Raw genomic sequence first — 20,408 nt, forward strand, 5'->3', positions numbered from 1 at the left:
ACTCCCGTAAGGATTTACACCCTCGGAAACCCTGTACAGGGTCGCTATGGGTCGGAACCGACTCGAAGGCACTTAACAACAACAACAACACACTTTATTCATAGTGACCCTATGACTCGGAACCAACTCCATGGTATTTAACAATGACAACAACACTTTATTGTGTCTCTTGTTTCCTTTTGTGGTAATTCTAAATAAAGGCGATACTGGTTATGTGCCGTGGAGTTGGATCTAACTCACAGTGACCCTGCATAGAGTTTCTGAAGCTGTAAATCTTTACAGGATCAGAAAACCTCATCTTTCTGGTAGTTTCGAACTGCTGACCTTGTGGTTAACAGCCCAACTCGTATCCACTATACTGTTAGAGCTCCTTGCGAGTTCAGGTGTTTTTAAAATGTCATCAAGTCACTCTTTCCTGCTCGGGGCCAGGATGCTTGGAGACTGCCGGGCACCTACGTGGTGGTGCTGAAGGAGGAGACCCACAGCTCGCAGACGTTGCACACTGCCCGCCGCCTGCAGTCCCGCGCTGCCCGCCGGGGCTACCTCATCAAGATCCTGCACATCTTCCATGATCTCTTTCCCGGCTTCCTGGTGAAGATGAGTGGTGACCTGCTGGACCTGGTGAGTCACCTGGGTGGACGCCTCCTGATAGGGCTGGGCCACCAAGTGTATTATGGCAGGTGTCCTTCGTGTGTCCATAACTGACTTTCAGAAAGAGGCAGCAGACGTTTATTGAGCACTTACTGGCTCCTGAGTTTATGCACAGAGCACCCTTCCAGCCTTGCCATAAGTGAATGAATGAATCCAGTGATCCATTCATCTTCATTTGATAGATGAAGAGGCTGAGGTTCAGAGAGGAACACACAGCCAGTCACGGGCAGAGCTGTGGTCTCCTGATGACCTACTGTATGGGAGAACCTTGTAGGGATGAAACCCTGGGCCTGTCAGTAGGACTCAGGGCCCAGGGGGGAAATTCCTTTGAAGCTGATACAATCCAGAGCAAGGCTTCTCTAGGACAGCGCTCTTTCCCCCAAACCCCCAACCCCCCAACTCGCCAACTCAACCCCAATGTCACATCTTTGTTGAAGGAACAGAAGGGGGCCAGAGTATACTCATGAATCTATATCTAGGTTTGACAGAGAATGTTTCTACATATATACTTACCTACGCTGCAAATATATCCATGAACGCTACTGTTACTATGTGCCATGGAATCAGTTCCAATTCATAGCAAGCCTGTATGGGGTTTCCAAGACTAGAAATCTTTATGGGAGTAGAAAACCTCATCTTTCTCCCACAGAGTGGCTGGTAGATTTGAACTGCTGACCTACATTGCATTTAGCAGCCCAACTCATAACCTAGTACATTACCAGGGCTCCTTATATCCATAAATATAGTAAAACATACGTAGTTGTTGTTGTTTGTTAAGTGCCATAGAGTCAGTTCTGACTCATAGCGACCCTGTACAGGGTTTCCCGAGTCCAGAGTCCAGAGCTGATCATACAGCACCACTCTAGGAATCCTAGTAGAGCATTTTCTGGTGGTTATATGCTGTGGAGTTGGTTCCGACTCATAGTGACCCTGTATAGGGTTTCTGAGGTTGTAAATCTTTACGGGAGCAGAAAGTCTCAGCTTCTCCCATGGAACTGCTGCTAGTTTCGAACTGCTGACCTTGAGGTTAGCAGCCCAACTAGTAACCACTACGCTACCAGAGCTCCTAGTAGAGCCTATATTGTTATTGTTGTTAAGTGCCATTGAGTTGGTAGAGCTATACAGGGGGCAAAATGATGAAAACTTCTCAGTTATAACCAGATACCTTGTGGAAATGAGTCAGTAGGCCTGGGGACTCAGGACCATAGTCTTGGGGAACACCAGTGTCAATTGGCACAAAATAGTCTACAGAGAAAATTTCTACATCCTACTTTAATGAGTAGAAATTTTATGAATCTTAAAATCTTATGAATGGCCATGCAAGGTACAACTATATTGGTCCTTTCCTGTCAAAGCAAAGAGGAGGGAAGACTATCAAAGATGCATGGAAACATTTAGTCCAGAAGACTAATAGATTCTGCAGGCCTCAGCCTCCACGACTCTGAGACCAGCGACCCTTGCTGACCACTCTGAAAGAGATCTCATTAGAAGTTCCTGTATAGAATGGGAGGAAAATGAGGGAAAACACTCAAATTATAAAAAACCCAGCTACTGGTCAGATTGTTGTTGTTGTTAGGTGCCATCGAGTTGGCACTGACTCATAGCGACCTTATGCACAGCAGAACAAAACAATGTCAGATCCTGGGCCCACCTCACTACTGTTGCCACACTTGAGTCCATTGACGCTGCCACCTGGCCAATCCATCTCATTGGCGGTCTTCCTCTTTTTCTCTGACCCTCCACCTTACCAAACATGATATCGTTCTCCAGTGATTGTTCCCTCCTGACAATATGTCCAAAGTATGAGAGATGAAGTTTGGCCATCTTGGCCTCTAAGGAGCACTCTGGCTGCACTTCTTCCAAAACGGATCTATTGGTTCTTTTGGCAGCCCATGGCACTTTTAGTATTCTCCTCCAACACCACAACTCAAAGGCATCAATTCTTCTACGGTCTTCCTTATTCACTGTCCAGCTTTTGCATCCATTTGAGGCTATTGAAAACACCATGGCTTGAGTCAGGTGCACTTTAGTCCTCAAGCTGACATCTTTGCTCTTCAACACTTTAAAAAGGTCTTGTGCAGCAGATTTACCTACTGGTCAGATAGACAGGTGGAACTCCTGTGACTGTGGCCCTTAGTTACCCTTCGAGCCTGTCTAAAAATGAACTCACCCCTGTGCCCCAATGTTCAGCCAAACAGTTTTCGTTGTGAAGTGCCATTGAGTCGGTTCCGACCCATAGCGACCCTGTATAGGGTTTCCAAGGAGCAACTGGTGATCCTGAACCATTGACTTTGCAGTTCAAATGGCTTGGCAGTCTGGTGCATTAACCCACAGCGCCACCCCAGAACAGGCGTATAAAGTAAACAATTACACTAGGGAGGTACACGCACCTTAGAACAGTCAATCACTCTAGATCAAAAGGACAACATTTACCTAGGGATAAAGTTCAGAAAGCAAGAAGAGATAAGAAAGAAGGAGAAATGGAAACAGAAACACAGGGAGGAAGTGGGTGAAGTATGTTACACATGATGGGGGTTGTAGTCAATGGCACGAAATGAAATGTGTATAAATCGTTAAAGGAAAATTGACTTTGTCTGTAAGCCTTCACCCAAATTATGAACTAAAAGGCCAGTCTTACTGGTGTGACACTGTAGGATAAGCACTATACCACGAGGTCGCTTTGAATCGCAAGGTTGGTGGCTTAAATTCAACAGCTCTTCCTTGGAAATCCTATACAGAATCACTATATAAGTCAGAACCAACTTCATGGCACTTAACTGGTCAGAAAGAGACTCCAGGAAACCCGAGACTATGGCCCTTGGTCTTCCTTCTGGTCTGAAACTGAACTCACTCTCCTGGCTCAATTGTTTAGCCAAGCAGTGAATATGTGTATTGAAGGGGACAACACCAGTCATGAGGTATACACATTATGGAATGGTCAGCCACTCAAGATCAAAAGGGCAGCATTCAGAAGGGTTGGAAAAGAAGGTGGAATGGAAGCAAGAACTACAGGGAGGAAGTGGGAATAGTGTAGTTCCAGTGAAAGGATTACCACCATTTACACGAAACCGGTTACATGATTTGTTGAATGTAAAACAGACGATCTGCTCTGTAAACCTTCACTCAATTCACAATAAAAAGAATTTTGAAAGCAATGGGCCCCAGTAGCTGAGAACTGCTGCTCCCTGTGCTCCCCACCTTGGCCCCAGAGCTTCAAATGCTAATTCTCAAAGGGGTTTTTCTTGTTTTACTCCTTCCCACCGCACCTACCCACCCACCCACCCTGCTCTCTACGTGGCTGGGGGTCTCTCAGCCTCCTGCAGACACTGAGGCCAGAGTGAGGCTGAGTCTTGCCTGAGGTCATGACATATAATGGGCAGAGGCAGATGTGGACCCAGGTCTCTGAGATCTACTGCAGGCTGCAGTATGATTCAATTCAATTCATCCTGTGGGGCCATGGCATGGACGGGAGAGGGCCCCAAACAGATGGTATACTCAATATGCTTAACAAAAACTCTCCCGGTTCTCATGGACTCTGTTCTAACTTAGTGACCCCTATAGGAGCAGACTGCCACATCTTTCTCCAGAGGAGGTAGGTTTGAACCACAAATGGCACTTACCAACAACAACTCAGTCCACTGAGCCACCAGGGCCACTTCGCATTTACCAAGCATGTACTTACGTTGCGGATACAGAGACGAAGCCGATACAGCCCTTTCCTCTGAGTTCACAGTGAGGAGACACTGACCTGGGACCTGCAGGTGCCGTGTGTTCTGCACGGAGGCAGGAATGGATAGGTGCTGACCTAGCACATGCCAGAGCAGCTTCTAGGGAAGGAGGGCTGAATGGGAGGCCTGAGCCCTTTGACATGGAAAGCTGGGCTTAAGCATCAGACCAACCTGGGGTTCAAGTCCAGGCTCAGCCACTGACTAGTGAGCCTAACCTCGGACAAGTTCCTTCACCTCACTGAGCCTCAATTCCCTATTTGGAATAATACCAGAACCAGTCATTTAAGGATTAAATAAGGCCATGAAGTGTTTAAGCAGTTTCCAGGTACAGAAACTTAAGTGGGTATGTGAAGTGCTAAAGGAGCCCGTGGGGTGATGTGGGCACCCACAGACTAGTTACCATTGGAAGCTGTACCACCACTAGGTCTGAAGGGCAATAGTGTTTCCAACTCCAGAGTAAGATGGTGGCCCTGGCAAGAATGCTGCGCTGAAGTAAGGAGAGGGTGGAGGAGACTGGCTGCTGTTTCCCAGAGGCTGAATCCAGCCAAAAGCCGCTGCAGGGAGCCCGGCTGTTGCCGTCTGTGGGCTCAGCCACCCAGGCTCAGGCAGAGCAGAGAAGGATGAGGAGTGGGTCTGGGGCAGACAAAATTACCAGCACAGATACCATAATTGGAGATCTGTGTCCAGTACCTGAGTCCCATTTCCTGTCCAGCTTGCAAAGATCCTGGGTTCTGTCTGGGTGTCCTGACAGGTGTCAAATTAAGACCCTTTCCTAAAAGGTCTCTTTGGGGCCGGACGGTGTTTGGCTCAGTGACTGGGATATTGGAGCTCTGGGCAGCCCAGACTGATAGGGGAGTGAGAAAGCCCTCGCTCCCAGTCGGGTGTGTGGTCCTGGGACATCAGAACTGAACCTGGAGGACAAGGCTGGAGGGAGGATACTGAGTCCTGGGTGTGAACTGAGGACAGGTTTGATCAGGCGGAGGCAAGGGTCATGGATGTGCAGATGGCTTCTGGAGCAAGTCCCCAAGTTCTCTGTCTTCCTGCAGGCCCTGAGGCTGCCCCACGTGGAATACATCGAGGAAGACTCCTCTGTATTTGCCCAGAGCATCCCGTGGAACCTGGATCGGATTATCCCTGCTTGGTACAAGGCAGATGACTTCCAACCACCCAGTAAGCCCCCGGCCGCTGCCTGTCCCCTCTCTCCAAGCTGAATCCACATGCCCTGCCAGTGTCCTCCTTCTTAGGACCTTCAGGACTTGGTGGTCTCCACTAATCACTTTTTTCCTGTACTATCTCTGACACCTTCAGGTCCCTGTACCTCTTCATTACTGCAGGAGAAGGTAGGAAGCTGGGTTTAAATGAGTCCCTTTTCCACCTTCTAAAAGCACTTGTTTGCTGCTCATGTTCATTTGGAATGGCCCACTACACTTGTCTTGGTGTTGTTGGGAGCTATCGAGTCAATTCTGACTCATAAAGACCCCACATGTCAGAGTAGAACTGCCCCATTGGGTTCTCTAGGCTGTATTTTTATGAAGGAGTGAGTCCTGGTTTGGCACTGTGTGTTACTGCACTAGATTGCAAAGTCTGTTTGAACTGCAAGGTCAGCGGTTCAAGCTCACCAGCCACTCCTCGGAAACACTATGAGTTGGAATTGACTCGGGAGCACTTAACAACAACAACAACAATCTTTATGAAAGCACAGTGCCAGCTCTTTCTCCCACAGATCCACTGGTTGAGTTTGAATTACTAACCTTTTGGTTATCAGCCATGCACTTAACTGTACCATCAAGGCTCCTTGAATTGACTTGTTCTTCTTGTTGTTAGGTGCCATTGAGTTAATTCCTACACTTGCCTTGAGGAGGGAGTAAATCTGACTGGCAGTTCTTACTAGGACCAGACTCTTTCATTGGATTAACAAAGCCCTGTTTGAGCTGCCCTACAAGACAGACCATCCCTCTAGCCTGGCTCCACCTTCCTCCAAACACCACTGGGCTTCCCATGGCTCCTGGTTTTCTGGGGCTGCCGTAACAAAGTACCTGACACTGGGTGCTTATAACAACAACAACAACAACAAAGCAAACCTACAGGCATCGAGTTGGTTCCCACTCATAGTGAGCCTACGTAGAATATCTCAGATTATAAATCTTTACGGAAAAAGCACCACCAGCAGAAATCTGTCATCTCATAGTTCTGGAGGCGAAAAGCCTCAGTCAAGGGATTGGCCCAGTTGAAGACTTTAAAAGGAAATCTGTCCCATGTTTCTCTCCTAGCTTCTGCTGTGGTAATCCTTGTTATTCCACATTTCTGCCTCCAGCTTCACATACATGACTTTCTGTCTGTCTGTGTCTCTCCTCTGCTGGCTGTTGTCAGGATACTTGTCATTAGATTTAGGGCCCACCTGATCATCCAGATGATCTTATCAAGATTCTTAACAAATAGGTTGTTGTTGTTGTTACGTGTTGTTGAGTCGGTTCCTACCCATAGTGAACGAAGCACTGCCCAGTCCTGCACTATGCCTGAGCCCATGTCTGCTGCCACTGTGCCAATCCATCTCATTGGAGATCTCTTCTCTTTTTCACTGACCTTCCACTTTATCAAACATGATGTCCTTCTCCAGAGTCTGGTCCCTCCTGATAGAATGTGTGAAGTATGAGAGATGAAGTCTGGCCATTGCGTCTTCTAAGGAGCATTCTGGGTTTACTTCCTCCAACACAGATTTGTTTATTCTTCTGGCAGTCCATGGTTCCTTTAATATTCTTCTCCAACACACAGCAAATAGGTGTGTGACACTAATTAGTTTGGGCTGTGGTAAGAGGTAGACAGAAGCCCAGGCCACTGAGAGTGTGTAGCAGGCAAGCCTGACTGACTGTTGTGAGAGCTGGAAGGCTTCCTGGAGGAGGTGACATTCAAACCGAGGCTAGTAGCCATGTAAAGGATCCCAGCAGAGGAGTGAGTGTGGACAAGAATCCCAAGGCCAGAGGGACTGTGTGGTCTTCAGGACATTTAAGGACAGGGACTAGTGAGGAGGAGATAAGATTGGTGAGGTCAGCAGGGCATTGGGTGAGGATAAAAGGAAGCATTAGACCACAGTCTCAGCTTCTCACATTTGGCAGGGGCTTCTTGGATGGACACAGTGAGTTCCCCACTCTAGAGGCATGCCAGCAGGTATGGGTGCCCACCTGACAAAGGCTGCAGAGCTTCCTGTGTCAGGTCAGAGGCTGGCAGAGTCTGTACCAGGAGACACCCTTTTATTCTGTAGTTAAATTAGGGATATGAGGAGGAGTCCAGCAGGCACTGTGTCCAGTCCAAACTGGGTCCCACCCTCACTGTTTCTGGCATCTCACTGGAAGCCCAGGGAGTTCCCTGAGGTGACCTTTGGCCTGTGCCCTTGCTGGAACCTGGAGGGAATGTGGAATGTGAGTCTGCGAGGGTGGTCCATGGCGGAAACCTCTCATGTGGCAGCATCTTACCTTGTGAGGACCACCTGGTCCCTGACGCCCATGCTCACAACTCCCGGTTCCTGTCCCGGCAGTACCATTGTCTTGTTGTTGTTGTTAGGTGCTATTGAGTCGGTGCCAACTCATAGTAACCTTACGCACAGCAGAATAAAACACTACCCGATCCTGGGCCAACCTCACTACTGTTGCCACGCTTGAGTCCTTCGATGTTGCCACTTGGCCAATCCATTTCACTGGGGGGCTTCCTCTTTTTCTCTGACCCTCCACCTTACCAAACATGATATCCTTCTCTAGTCACTGGTCCCTTCTGACAATATGTCCAAAGTATGAGAGGTGAAGTTTGGCCATCTTGGCCTCCAAGGAGCACTCTGGCTGCACTTCTTCCAACACGGATCTGTTGGTTCTTTTGGCAGCCCATGGCACTTTCAATATTCTCCTCCAACACCGTAACTCAAAAGCATCAATTCTTCTACAGTCTTCCTTATTCAATGTCCAGCTTTCACATGCATATGAGGTTATTGAAAATAACCTGGCTTGGGTCAGGCACAACTTAGTCCTCAAGCTGATATCTTTGCTCTTCAACACTTTAAAAAGGTCTTGTGCAGCAGATTTGCCTAATGCAATATGTTGTCTGATCTCTTGACTACTGCTTCCGTGAGTGTTGATGGTTGATCCAAGAAGAATGAAGTCCTTGACAATATCAATCTTTACTCCATTGATAAGAATGTTGTTTATTGGTCCAGTGGTGAGGATTTTTGTTTTCTTGACATTGAGATGCAATCCATACCAAAGGCCGTGCTCTTTGATCATCATCAGTAAAGTGTTTTAAGTCTAGGGTGAGCTATAAGCAACCTGATCTCTAGCTGTACTTAGAAAATGGAGTTGCCTCCCTGAGCCTCAAACCTTGGCTGGGGCCACATACCAGGCCCCTTGCCAAGCTCAGTGGGCATGGTGCCTGCACTCCTTGGAACAGATTGTGCTCAGCCCACCCCTGAGCATGGTGGACCAGCAGGACTCTCAGCACCCTCAGCTTCCTCTCCACCAAGAAGAGCCTGAGCTTCAAGCTCAAATCTAGAGAAAGTCCCTGCTCCGCTCTCTTCATAAGCTTTTATCCCACTGGGATGTCTGCCAAGGTGTCCAACTCCCACCATCCCGGGAGCCCTGAGGACAGGCCCTGCTTTAGGCAGCAGTGGCCAGCCCCTAGGTGCAAGCTGATCTGTGTCTCCAGTACCTAGTCAGGGACCTCTGCTCAGTGCACACTGACCATGGCCTACAGAGTCCTTTGAGGTCTGGTCCTGCCACCTCGCTGGCCTCACTGTGTGGCTCTTCCCCACTCAGTGTCTGGTACCTCTTCCCATGTGACCTCCGGTAATGGAACCTCCTCAAGTTCTTGTCCTGTCACATTAGCCCCTCGTAACAAGACAGACACTTTTTTTTTTTTTTTAAGTTTTTATTGTGAATTGTGTGCAAGTTTACAGGGTAGACCCTCAGTTTTACATTCAACAAATCATATACTTTCTTTCATTACAGTGATTACAATCCCCTCCATGTACCATCAGCTAACAGTATTTCTCTCTATTCATTTTAGCTCTTTTTTTTTTTTTGTAAACACTCAGGCATATAGAATAACCAAAGGGAGGGTACATTCTGCAAGTCTGACTCCTGGGCGCCAGCATTCAGTCCCACTCTTTCCATGAATCTAGAGTCCTCATCTGCTCCCTCCCTCTGTTACCCCATGTCTGCCTCCATCTCTGGTGTCACTGCTTCTCTGGATAAGGTCTCACATTCCGCTTGTGCTCTTCTCCCTTGATGATCCTAGGGTCCTTTGTTTCTGGACTGTAAGATTAACTACTCCCCTGTTTTTGTTACAAAACTTCTACCTTTACAATTGTGACAGTCACAATTAGTCATGATAACAATTACTCACTATTGAATCATAAGAATCTTATCCCCATCTCTTTTTACCAGACAGATACTTTTTGCAAGTGAAACAGGAATTGGCTTTACTGTCAGGACAGACAAGGAGCAGTGAAGAGTCTAATGACCTGAACACTTGGAACTTCCTGACAAAAGGGATGGAAAAGCTTTTAAGGGAACCAGGTTTATGAGGAATTTGCCTCCCCTGCCCAAATTAGGGGATCCAGTTGCTGAATCATTCTGGGCTGGACAGTCCAATGAATTGCCCCCTCAATTTTGAAATGACTCTCGATGTAAAGGACTGGACAGCCCAATGAATTGTCCCCTCAATTTTGAAATGACTCTTGGTGTAAAGGTGTGTCATACAGCAGGTGCCTCCCAGTGAATGACCTCTGTGGCGTCAGGTGGGAGACAGAGTTGCTCTGTCTGCACAAAGTGCGGAGACTGGTTCCAGAGAAGGTAGTTCTTCTGTCCTTGTAGCTCCCTAGACGATGTAACTTAAAACCAAAAGATCAGTAAATTCCTAGGTGCTGCCCATCATGGTATATTGGGGTGGGGGTTCATGGCCAGCACCCTTGGCCTCAGGGTGCCTCGGGTCAGCCCAGCGTGACACCTGGCAAATTATAGGTGCCCACTAATGAATGAGAACTGTTGACACACATGGGAGGAGGAGTCTGAAAACAGACTTATCCTGCATCCTGGGAGGGGACGCAGACCTCTGTGAACCTGCCAGTCTTGGCACAAAGATGACAAAAGTGCTCATGAGTCCTTTTGCCTGGGCTGGTGGAGATTCCAGCCAAGACTGGAGGCCAATGCTTGGTGGACATCATGCACTCAGATGGAGTGCTAGCAGCCAAGATCAGATTGGCTCTCACCTGCACCCCAGGGCAGTGAGTTACAGGGGGAAGGTGCTGCAAGGGGACTGGCCTTGCCTGATGTCAGCTAGGGGGTCTCAGAACAATCACTGAACCACTCCATAGTGGGCTGACTGGTAACTCCAAAAGATAGGTCTGACTGGAACTTGTGAATGTGATCTTATTAAGAAAAAGGGTCTTTGCAGATGTAATGAAGTTAAGGATCTTGAGATGAGATCATCCTGTGCTATCTGGGTGAACCCTCAGTTTAATGAGCAGTGTCCTTCTAAGAGAAAAGCCGAGGAGAATGGAGACACACAGAGGAGGCAGCCACATGAAGACAAAGCAGTGCTGTGATGGAGTTATCCATCCACAAGCCAAGGAACACCAGGAGTCATGAAGGGCTGGACCAGGCAATGGACGCTTCTTCTCTGAAGTCTTTGGAGAGCGCATAGCATTGCCAGCACCTCCTTCTCTGACTCCTGTATTCCAGAAGTGTGAGAGAATACATTTCTGTTGCTTGAAGCTACTAAATGTGTGAAAATTTGTCACGGAGCCCTAGGATACTAATCACAGCTTTAAGGCCCCACTCCCTCATTTGTCTTGCTATGAGACTTTGCACTGCTGCACTTTCTGAGCATCACTGGGCAGCCGTGGAGGTGTGCTGCAAGGAGCAGAGCTGACCAATGACGTCCATAGATTCATGCTGAAGTCACACTTCTTGTGAGCTGTTCCCAGCCTGAGACTGGGCATGTAGGGCCCTGAGCCAGCCATTTCTGTCCAATACGGGATTCCTCTAATGAATGGACAGTCTCTACCCATGGATACCCATTGACCTGATGATCTATTACCAAGCAGGTGTGCTCTCTCACATGGCTCTGTGTTGATTGTGAGACTTTACAGAACATTGCTGCAGTCTGCAGCTCTTCCTACCCAAATCTCCTCCCTTCCCATTCTCCCTCACTACTGTCAGTCTGTTGGCTTTTGTCACTTTCTGCTCTGTTGTGGCCTGACACAGGTACTTTTCCCAGTTCCTTGCATGTTTCTTGCATGCTAATCCCATTTTGGAAAGTCTGGCTCAGATGACTCAGACCTTCCCATTAGCTTGGCCTTTTATTCTTATAATCCTGTCTGTCTCAGATATAAAAGGCTCTCAATGGTGGTGGTGGTGGTGGTGTGCCATCTAGTTGGTTCTGACTCATAGTGTAGAGGGTTTCCAAGGCTGTAAATCTTTAAGACAGCAGTCAGCCTCATCTTTCTCCTGAGTAGCTGCTGGTGGATTCGAACTGCTGACCCTTCCGTTAGTAGCCCAATGTGTAACCAACTAAGCTACTTGGCTGTTGTTGTTAAGTGCCGTCAAGTCAGTTCCGACCCATAGCAACCCTGTCTAGGGTTTCTGAGGAGTGGCTGGTGAACTTGAACCACCAACCTTGAAGTTCAAATGGCTTTACAGTCTGGCACATTAACCCACAGCACCATACCAGGAGGGCTTCTTAAAAGTCTATAAATGGGGTGGGCTTACTTTTGATATTTCTTAGGTTTTAAATGTTCATGCTGTTATTTCATATTAATATAAAGGAGACAGGTTGCCTGGCTGTGTGATCTTGAACATGTCACTTAACTTCTCTGTGCCTCCTGTTCTTTGTCTGTAAATAAACATATGACAATAATATGTACCTTCTGAAGGGTTTGGAGATTAAATGAGTTAATATATTTAAAGTTTAAATACTGTTAATAAGATGTAAATGATTTATATGTGTTAACTATTGATATTGATCACTATTGATTGCTACGATGCTGAACAGTTTTTAGTGACGCTGTCTGCCCCTGTAAAGTTTTAGTCTCAAATGCCCTATAGAAGGTTACTCTGAGTAGGAATCAACTTGATGGCAGTGAATTTGATTAGAGTTTTTAGGTGTTGGGCTGCTAACTGGAAGGTCAGCAGTTCAAACCTACCAGCTACTCCCATAAAGATTTATAATCTTGAAATCCTGTATAGGGTTCCTGCGAGTCTGAATCCACTTATTGGCAAAGGGTTTACTTTTTTGGTTTTGACTAAATTAAGACAGAATAGGAAGAAAGGCCTGGTGATCTGCTTCTGAACATCAGCCAATGAAACTCTTAGGAATCACAGTGGTCTGGTCCCTTTGTGTGTGGGGCCATGAGTCAGAGACAAGAGCAGCATCATGTTAACTATTATATTAATGTTTTAACTTGTGTATCTCACTCTCTCCCACAAATGCTGCCTTGGAAAGATGGTGGTGGCCTGGTGGAGGTGTATCTCTTAGACTCCAGCATCCAGAGTGACCACCGGGAATTTGAAGGGAGGGTTACAGTCACTGATTTTGAGAATGTGCCAGAAGAGGATGGGACTCGCTTCCACAGACAGGTAAGCATCCTTTCAACCACATCTGACAGGAGGAGGACTGCCCGTCCCCACCCCCGAACCTGGAGGCTTGTTGGCCCAGCCTCCCAGCCTCCCTGCCCTTTCTCTGCCATCAGGCATATGGTGGGAATGTCCATCGTCCAGTAACCTGCTGACATTCCAGGGCAGGTGGGCATTCTCACATAGCCCTTGTATTGGTTGAACAGGCAAACAAGTGTGACAGCCATGGTACTCATCTGGCAGGGGTGGTCAGTGGCCGGGATGCCGGCGTGGCCAAGGGTGCCAGTCTGCGCAGCCTGCGAGTGCTCAACTGCCAAGGGAAGGGCGCGGTCAGCAGCACCCTCATAGGTGAGTGATGCTCCCGGGCGGCACTGCTCTGACTCTGTCTGACCAGCTGTGGGAGCTAACTGAAACCTAGAGATAACTAAGAGTCCTCATTGAGGAGGGCCCCACCCGTGCACATAGGGAAATCAGCATCTCAGCTCTGTCCCCGTCTTTCTCTAACTCCACACTGCTCACTTCTCCCCTCCTGAAATCCTTTCAGGTATTATATCTTGCCATGCTTTCCTAGAATTGATGTGCTCTGTGGTTATCTAAACACACTTCCTCCATCTTCTGCTTACATGCCCCTGAAATCACTCCCTTACATTACTGATTGGGCCCTGGAGGTCTTCCAGCCAGCTAGGCTTGGTGAAATAAGTGGCAGAAGACATTTCCAAAACTTTTACAGGTTATTCCATCAATTGCCCTTGACTGGGCCCCAGGCAAGGTCCAGCTAAAAGCCAGGACGCTGGGGGCCTGTGGACAGAGAAATGGGTGGGAACTCTTATTTGCCGAATTCTTCTATAGCGAACCAGCTACTGATGGAGGGATTTTGTACACCATGCCCTAAAGCTGGCATTGTGATCCCTGTTGCTGGACAATGGAAGTAACCTGCCCCGGGTCACACATTAACCTCATTGGAAAAGAGGTTCTTGGCTTTCACCACAGGCACCTGGGTGGGCCCTGGCCCCTGAGTAGCCAGAGTCAGCCTGTGGGCCTGTTTGAAAGCCTGGGGAAACTTAGCAGCTTGCCTTGAGATTGGTGCGCTCTGCCCCAAATTGTTCCCATGTAGAGCACAGGTTTTGAAATTGGATTTTTAAAGGCAAGAATCAATAAGGCCCTATCTCATCAAGTGACCTCTGTTGCCTGCCCCACCTCTTTAATGACTGGTCCAAGCTCAAGCAGGCCAGACCCAACCCAAAGGTCAGTGAGGAGAGGCCACATTTCCAAAATCAATCACCCCACGAAAGGCCTTCCTCTGGTGCTCTGGCCGTGCGGTCTTCCTGGGGAAGAACATGCCTTCTTTTGGGGGTCTTGTTAGTGTATCTAAAGCCCCTAACACATGGTCTGGTGTAGAGCCCGTACTCAGCAGACAGTAGCTATTACACATCATTAGCGCCCAGTGCCTCCTGTAGGCAGGAGCTTGAGATGCACAGCGCTGATACTGCTGTTACGATTCATAATGACCTTTTCCGGGAGTTCTGGTGTGGTGCTGTCTAAGCCCTGGACTGATAACTGTGTGGTTGGCTGTTTAGACCTACCAGTCACTGCTCAGAAACCACCTCAGTGGCCCTTAACAACAGCAACACCACGACTCAACTTCATGGTTGAGTATATTATTCCATTGGCTGATTATACCAAGCTTTCTTTATCCAGTCATCTGTTGGCAGAGATTGAGGGTGTTCCCACCTTTTGGCTATCGTGAATAGTGTTGCCGTGAATGTTGGCATACAGAAATGTTTGAGTTCCTGCTTTCAGTTATTTTGGGAGATACCTTGGGATGGGATTGCTGGATGATGTGGCAACTTTATGTTTAACTGTTTGAGGCTCTTCCATACTCTTTGCCACGGTGGCTATACCACCAGGAATTAATGAGGACCCCCTACTCCTTTTAACATCCTCAGTAATACCTGTTGTTTTCTATTTTTAAAATCATAACCATCGTAATGAATTGATATTTCTTTGTGGTTTTGATTTGCACCTCCCTGTTGTGGCACAGGGGAGTCCTGGTGTGACGCTGTAGGTTAATGCACCAGACTGTAAAGCCATTTGAACTGCATGGTTGGTGGTTCAAGCTCACCAGCCGCTCCTCGGAAACCCTATACAGGTCGCTATGGGTCAGAACTGACTCGATGGTACTTCACAACAATACCAACATTGTGGCACAGGGGGAGTGGGTGGCTCCATACGATAAACACTGAACTGCAAACCTCAAGGTTCACGGTTCAAGCCTGCCAGCCACTTTGCAAGGAAAAGATGAGGCTTTCAGGTGTCCTGCTAAGATTTAAAGCAGGGCTGATATGAGCTGGAACCGACTTGACGGCCTATGTGGCATTCAACACCAACAGTGTGGCACAAGAGCCCTGGTGGCACAGTGGTTAAGTGCGCAACTGCTGACAAAAAGGTTGAGGGTTTGAGCCTACCAGCTGCTCCATGGGAGAAAGACGTGGCAGTCTGCTTCTGTAAAGATTTACAGGCCTGAAAACCCAATAGGGCAGTTCTCCTCGGTCCTACAGAATCTTTACGAGTCAACTCAATGGCAGTGTGTTTGGGTTGGTTTTTTAATAGCGAATGATGGGGCTTTGTAGGATAAGCACTCGACCACAAGGTCGGCGGTTCAAACTCACCAGCTGCTCCTTGGAAACCCTCTGCAGGGTGACTATGAGTTGGAACTGACTCAACGGCACTTAACACCAACGACAAACAAATGACATGGAGCATCTTTTCGTGTGCTTGCTGACTGTTTCTGTTTTTTAGTGAAATGTCTAGTCAAATCCTTTGCCATCTTTGCTGTTGTTAAGTTGTAAGAGTTCTTTATCTATTCTGGACATCATACCTTTATCAGGTTCCCAAAATAGGTTCCCAAAACTATCTCCCACTTTGTAGCATGTCTCTTCACTTTATTAACGAAGGTTTTAGTGAACAAAATTTTTAATTTTCATATGGTCCCATTTGTCTTTTGTTGCTTGTGTTTTGGTATCATATAACACTGTCATTGTTGTTGTTGTTAAGTGCCATGAACTGAGTTCTGTCTCATAGCGACCTTGTGTAGGGTTTCCAAGGAGCGGCTGGTGGGTTTGAACCACTGACCTTGTAGTTAGCAGTCCAGTGGTGATCCTACACTGCCATACCAGGATTCTTTGAATCCTCATAACAACCCAAGGAGCTGTGATCCTCGTTATATAGATGGTGAAATGGGCCTCCAAGGACTGAGGTCACATAGCTGGTGAGTGGAGAGCCAGGGTTTGAACTCTGGTGTGGTTCTGTCTGAATACCTAGGGCTACTGTAGTGGACAGTTTTAAAGAACAGAGATTCATTTTCTCACAGTTCTGAAGGCCGACAGCCCAAGTCAGGGGCTTCGTAGTGTCTATTTCTTCCCTGTAGGTGGTCTGGGGTGTTCCTTGGTTCCTTGACTTGTAGATGATATCTGTCATCAACCTCCCCCCTTCCCCCACCACAAGCTGTGTGTGTCTGTGTCGAATCTGCTCTTTTTATAACACAGAAGTGATTAGATTTAGAACCCACCCCTATTCGGGTATGATCTATTTAACATAACCAAGATAACCTTATTTCCAAACACACTACATCTGAAGGGATAGGAGTGAGGAAGTTCAGTACATATTATGTTGTTGTTGTTAAGCGCCATCGAGTTGGTGCCGACCCATAACAACCCTGTACAGAGTTTCATAGGAGCAGCTGGTGAGATTGAATCACCAACCTTAGTTGGGGGCACAATTTCGTCAATGACATTGGTGCACACTTAACGTTCTAGAAATTTGGATAGAAGTGTATGTACATCAAGACAGATGGCAAGCAAGGTTGTGAGCTCAGAGATGGGGGCAAAGTTAGCCTTTCCTTCTCTTCCCTCTGAGAACTTACATTCTTAGTGCCTCAGGTAACAGGGTTGCTATTATTGTGGGATCATGTAAGGTAGTATATTACGGCACTTCGAGGCCAGTTGGCTGGGTTGATGGATGCTGCTGTTGTTCATAGATCCTCTTTCAGTGTGTGTGGAGGGCCGGTGGGTGAGGTAAGGGGAGTGGTGTCTCCCCAGGCCTTGACCTTGGCTTTGTCCTCTTAGGCCTGGAGTTCATTCGGAAAAACCAGCTGGCCCAGCCCACAGGACCACTGGTGGTGCTGTTGCCCCTGGCGGGCGGCCACAGCCGGGTGCTCAACGCTGCCTGCCAGCAGCTGGCAAGGGCCGGGATGGTACTGGTAGCTGCTGCTGGCAATTTCCGAGATGACGCCTGCCTCTACTCGCCGGCCTCGGCCCCCGAGGTAGGGGCTGCTGCCACCAGGCAGAGGGGGATGTGGGCGCTGGGGCCTCCTGTGATGTGTTCCTCTGGGTGGGAGGGCTAGAGCTCAGGAAGGTGCTGTCAGGGACACCTCTGAGGGCTAGAGCTTGGGGAGGCTCCTGCTCTCACACATTGGAGCAGCATCCCACATCCTTCCACCCCATTCCCTCCTCTGGGCCCCCTTCTCTCCCCCCTGCATTAAAACAACAGTATCGCCAGCGTTCTCCCTCTCCCCCTGTTCCCTCTGCCAGGCCACCTCAAAAGGACTCACAGGCTCCTCCTAAACCATGCGACCCTCAGTCAGGGCTCTGTCACTATGCCTGTCCTCAGGACTCAGCCTGTCCGCCCCATCAGGGCTCATGAGATTGGGACCAGATGAGTGCTTAAAGTTACTCATTCAACAGAAGTCACAGAGCTTCTGTGTCAGGCCATTAGAGTCGCTGGTGAGAAGTGGGCGAGCAAAGGCCTTACACAGGAGGGCTGACAGTCTGGTGGGCACCTGACCAACATTGGCAGGTCACCCACCACATGCTGGGGGCCCAGGGGCCTTGGAAAAGAAACTTATTGAGGAGTGTACATCTAGGGGGTGTGTAAGTGTTGGTGGGGGTAAGGTATAGTCGTGAACCTGCCAGTGCTGAAATGCTTGGCTGCTGACTGAAAGGTTGAAGACTTGAGTCTACCCAGAGGTTCCTTGGAAGAAAGCCCTGGCAATCTACTTCTGAAAGCTCAGCCATTAAAAACCCCATGGTGCACAGTTCTGTACTGACACACTTGGGATTGCCATGAGATGGAATTAACTTCAAGGCAACTGATTCGACCCTACCCACTTTCCTGTCAGGGTTTCTTCCCAGCTGCCAAATACAACAAATCCAGCACATCTTTTCTCCCTTCCCTCTCTGCTTCTCTACACCACTTATAACTGCCTAATACACCAAACAGTTTACTGTTGATTTGTTTATTGTCTGTCTCCTCCTCTGGGATGTCAGCTCCTTGGGGGCTGTGTGGACACTCCAGCATTGGGTACCCTGAAACATTAGGGAGCACACAGGGCAGAAATAATAGTAGGGGTCTGCCCGCTTAGCTGGCAGGGTCTCAGTCTGTTCTTGCAGCCCCTCCTGTGTCAGCCAATACTTCCCTCACCTCTCCAGGTCATCACTGTTGGAGCCACGAATGCTCAGGACCAGCCAGTGATGCTGGGAGCCCTGGGGACCAACTTTGGCCGCTGTGTGGATGTCTTTGCTCCAGGGGATGACATCATCGGTGCCTCCAGTGACTGCAGCACTTGTTTTGCATCCCAGAGTGGGACATCACAGGCTGCGGCACATGTGGCTGGTGAGCTACTGCCCTACTCCCTGGGGTCACTGAGATTCTAACAGCCCCTTGGCAGGCAGGGTCTGCAAAGGGCTTCCCAGTGCCAGGCTCCGTGCTGGGCACTGGGGAACAAAGATGAGTCAGACACTCAGCCTGATGGAGGAAGACAGGTGCACAAACAAAGGTAACATAGCAGGATTGTCAGGACTGGAGCATAGGAGCCCAGGGGAGGTACCTCACCAGCATGAGGAGCAGAGAAAGCTTCCTGGAGGAGGAACATTTGATCTGGGGTTGGAAGGATGAATAGGAGTTTACTTGGCAAAACAAACACCCATGGGCAAGGCCTAGAGGTATGAGAGCAGGATGTAAGAGTGTCTTACTATTTAATTTTCACTTAGCAAGACATTGTGGGAGTTTTAACTTCTGAAAGAGCAGCTGGGTGTGTCTGTGTACAGGTGTGCATGTGTACACACTTGTGGATATGTATGAGTGTGTATATGTGTGGGTGTGTGCATAAGCAGAAGAGTCCCCTGCTGGGAAGAAGGCCCAGGCCACCCCGTTTCTTACCGCCACATCCCCCCACCCAGGCATTTTGGCCATGATGCTAACCGTTGAGCCGGAGCTCACCCTGGCTGAACTGAGACAGAGACTTATCCACTTCTCTGCCAAAGGCGTCATCAATGAAGCCTGGTTCCCTGAGGGCCAGCGGGTACTGACCCCCAACCTGGTGGCCACATTGCCCCCCAGTGCCCACAGAGCAGGTAAGACGGTGGTCTCAGAGGTCTCATAGGTCTGTGTGGCCTTGGGCCATCTCTCCCTCACTGTACTGGGAGGAGTGTTCTACCCACCTCCTGGATCTTGGGGAAGAGGAAGAATTGGCTGTGAGTGGGCTTTGCAATGTTTTATTACAGTGCTCTATTGGATACATTCTTTAAGCCCTGTCTTCCCCAAACTAAAGATTTTTCTGGAGTCCTCTGTGAGCAGAGTCCCTGCTGGAGACCCCAGACACAACTCTGACCCCCAGGGCTTTGTTGTAGGTGGGCAGCTACTCTGCAGGACTGTGTGGTCGGTGCATTCGGGGCCCACACGGATGGCCACAGCTGTGGCCCACTGTGCCACCAAGGAGGAGCTGCTGAGCTGCTCGAGTTTCTCCAGAAGCGGGAAGAGGCGTGGCGAGAGCATCCAGGTTACTGCACCCCTCCCTGACCTCTCAAATGTCAGTGCATGAAGCAGGAGTCTCACTTCTCTGCCCAGATCAGCCTTGTACCCTCATACTCTGGCCTCATCCTTGCCCACCAGCCAATTCTGCAAGTTTAAGGAGCTTTGCTAGAGCCAGAATGGTGGGCACATCTCCTCACATGCCATTTGTACGATGTGGGGAGGACTGTTGGAAGGCGCTATACTGGGCTATTCTGCATCAATAAGATTAGTAATGCCCGCATAGATGCAGGAATAGCCAAGGGTAACATATGTGCCAGGGGCTTGTGGCTTCCAGACTCACTAGTTTGAAGGATCCTTTTCAAACAGATCTTCTGGGAGTTGAAAAATCTTCTGAAACACCAAATCGTGGAATTGACATTAAGGGTGAAGGGTTGGATGGATGGGCAGTGACTAAGCCAGGAGGGTGAGGGCAGGTAGGCGTTTTCCAGCCTGGGAGATGTGTCTGTGAGTGTGCAAACAAGTGCGCCCTGGGAGACAGGCTGCTCCTTTTCCTGGCTGCTTAATGATTTCCCGTCTCTCCATCTCAAAAGCACTTTCAGTGTGA

General features: G+C 48.6%; 1 protein-coding gene across 1 annotated transcript in view; it reads left to right on the plus strand.

Annotated features, from left to right (window-relative positions):
- The window catches only part of PCSK9 (proprotein convertase subtilisin/kexin type 9), a 29,279-nt gene that overhangs the window by 5,399 nt on the left and 3,472 nt on the right, over positions 1 to 20,408 (plus strand). The window contains exons 2-9 of the mRNA XM_006839814.1: positions 430 to 621; positions 5,426 to 5,549; positions 12,864 to 12,997; positions 13,201 to 13,342; positions 17,119 to 17,315; positions 18,481 to 18,664; positions 19,231 to 19,404; positions 19,681 to 19,829. Of these exons, the coding sequence (XP_006839877.1) occupies positions 430 to 621; positions 5,426 to 5,549; positions 12,864 to 12,997; positions 13,201 to 13,342; positions 17,119 to 17,315; positions 18,481 to 18,664; positions 19,231 to 19,404; positions 19,681 to 19,829 (1,296 nt within the window). The remainder of the gene's footprint in view (positions 1 to 429; positions 622 to 5,425; positions 5,550 to 12,863; positions 12,998 to 13,200; positions 13,343 to 17,118; positions 17,316 to 18,480; positions 18,665 to 19,230; positions 19,405 to 19,680; positions 19,830 to 20,408) is intronic.

Source organism: Chrysochloris asiatica, unplaced genomic scaffold (assembly GCF_000296735.1).
Source record: "Chrysochloris asiatica unplaced genomic scaffold, ChrAsi1.0 scaffold00026, whole genome shotgun sequence".
Lineage (NCBI taxonomy): Eukaryota > Metazoa > Chordata > Mammalia > Afrosoricida > Chrysochloridae > Chrysochloris > Chrysochloris asiatica.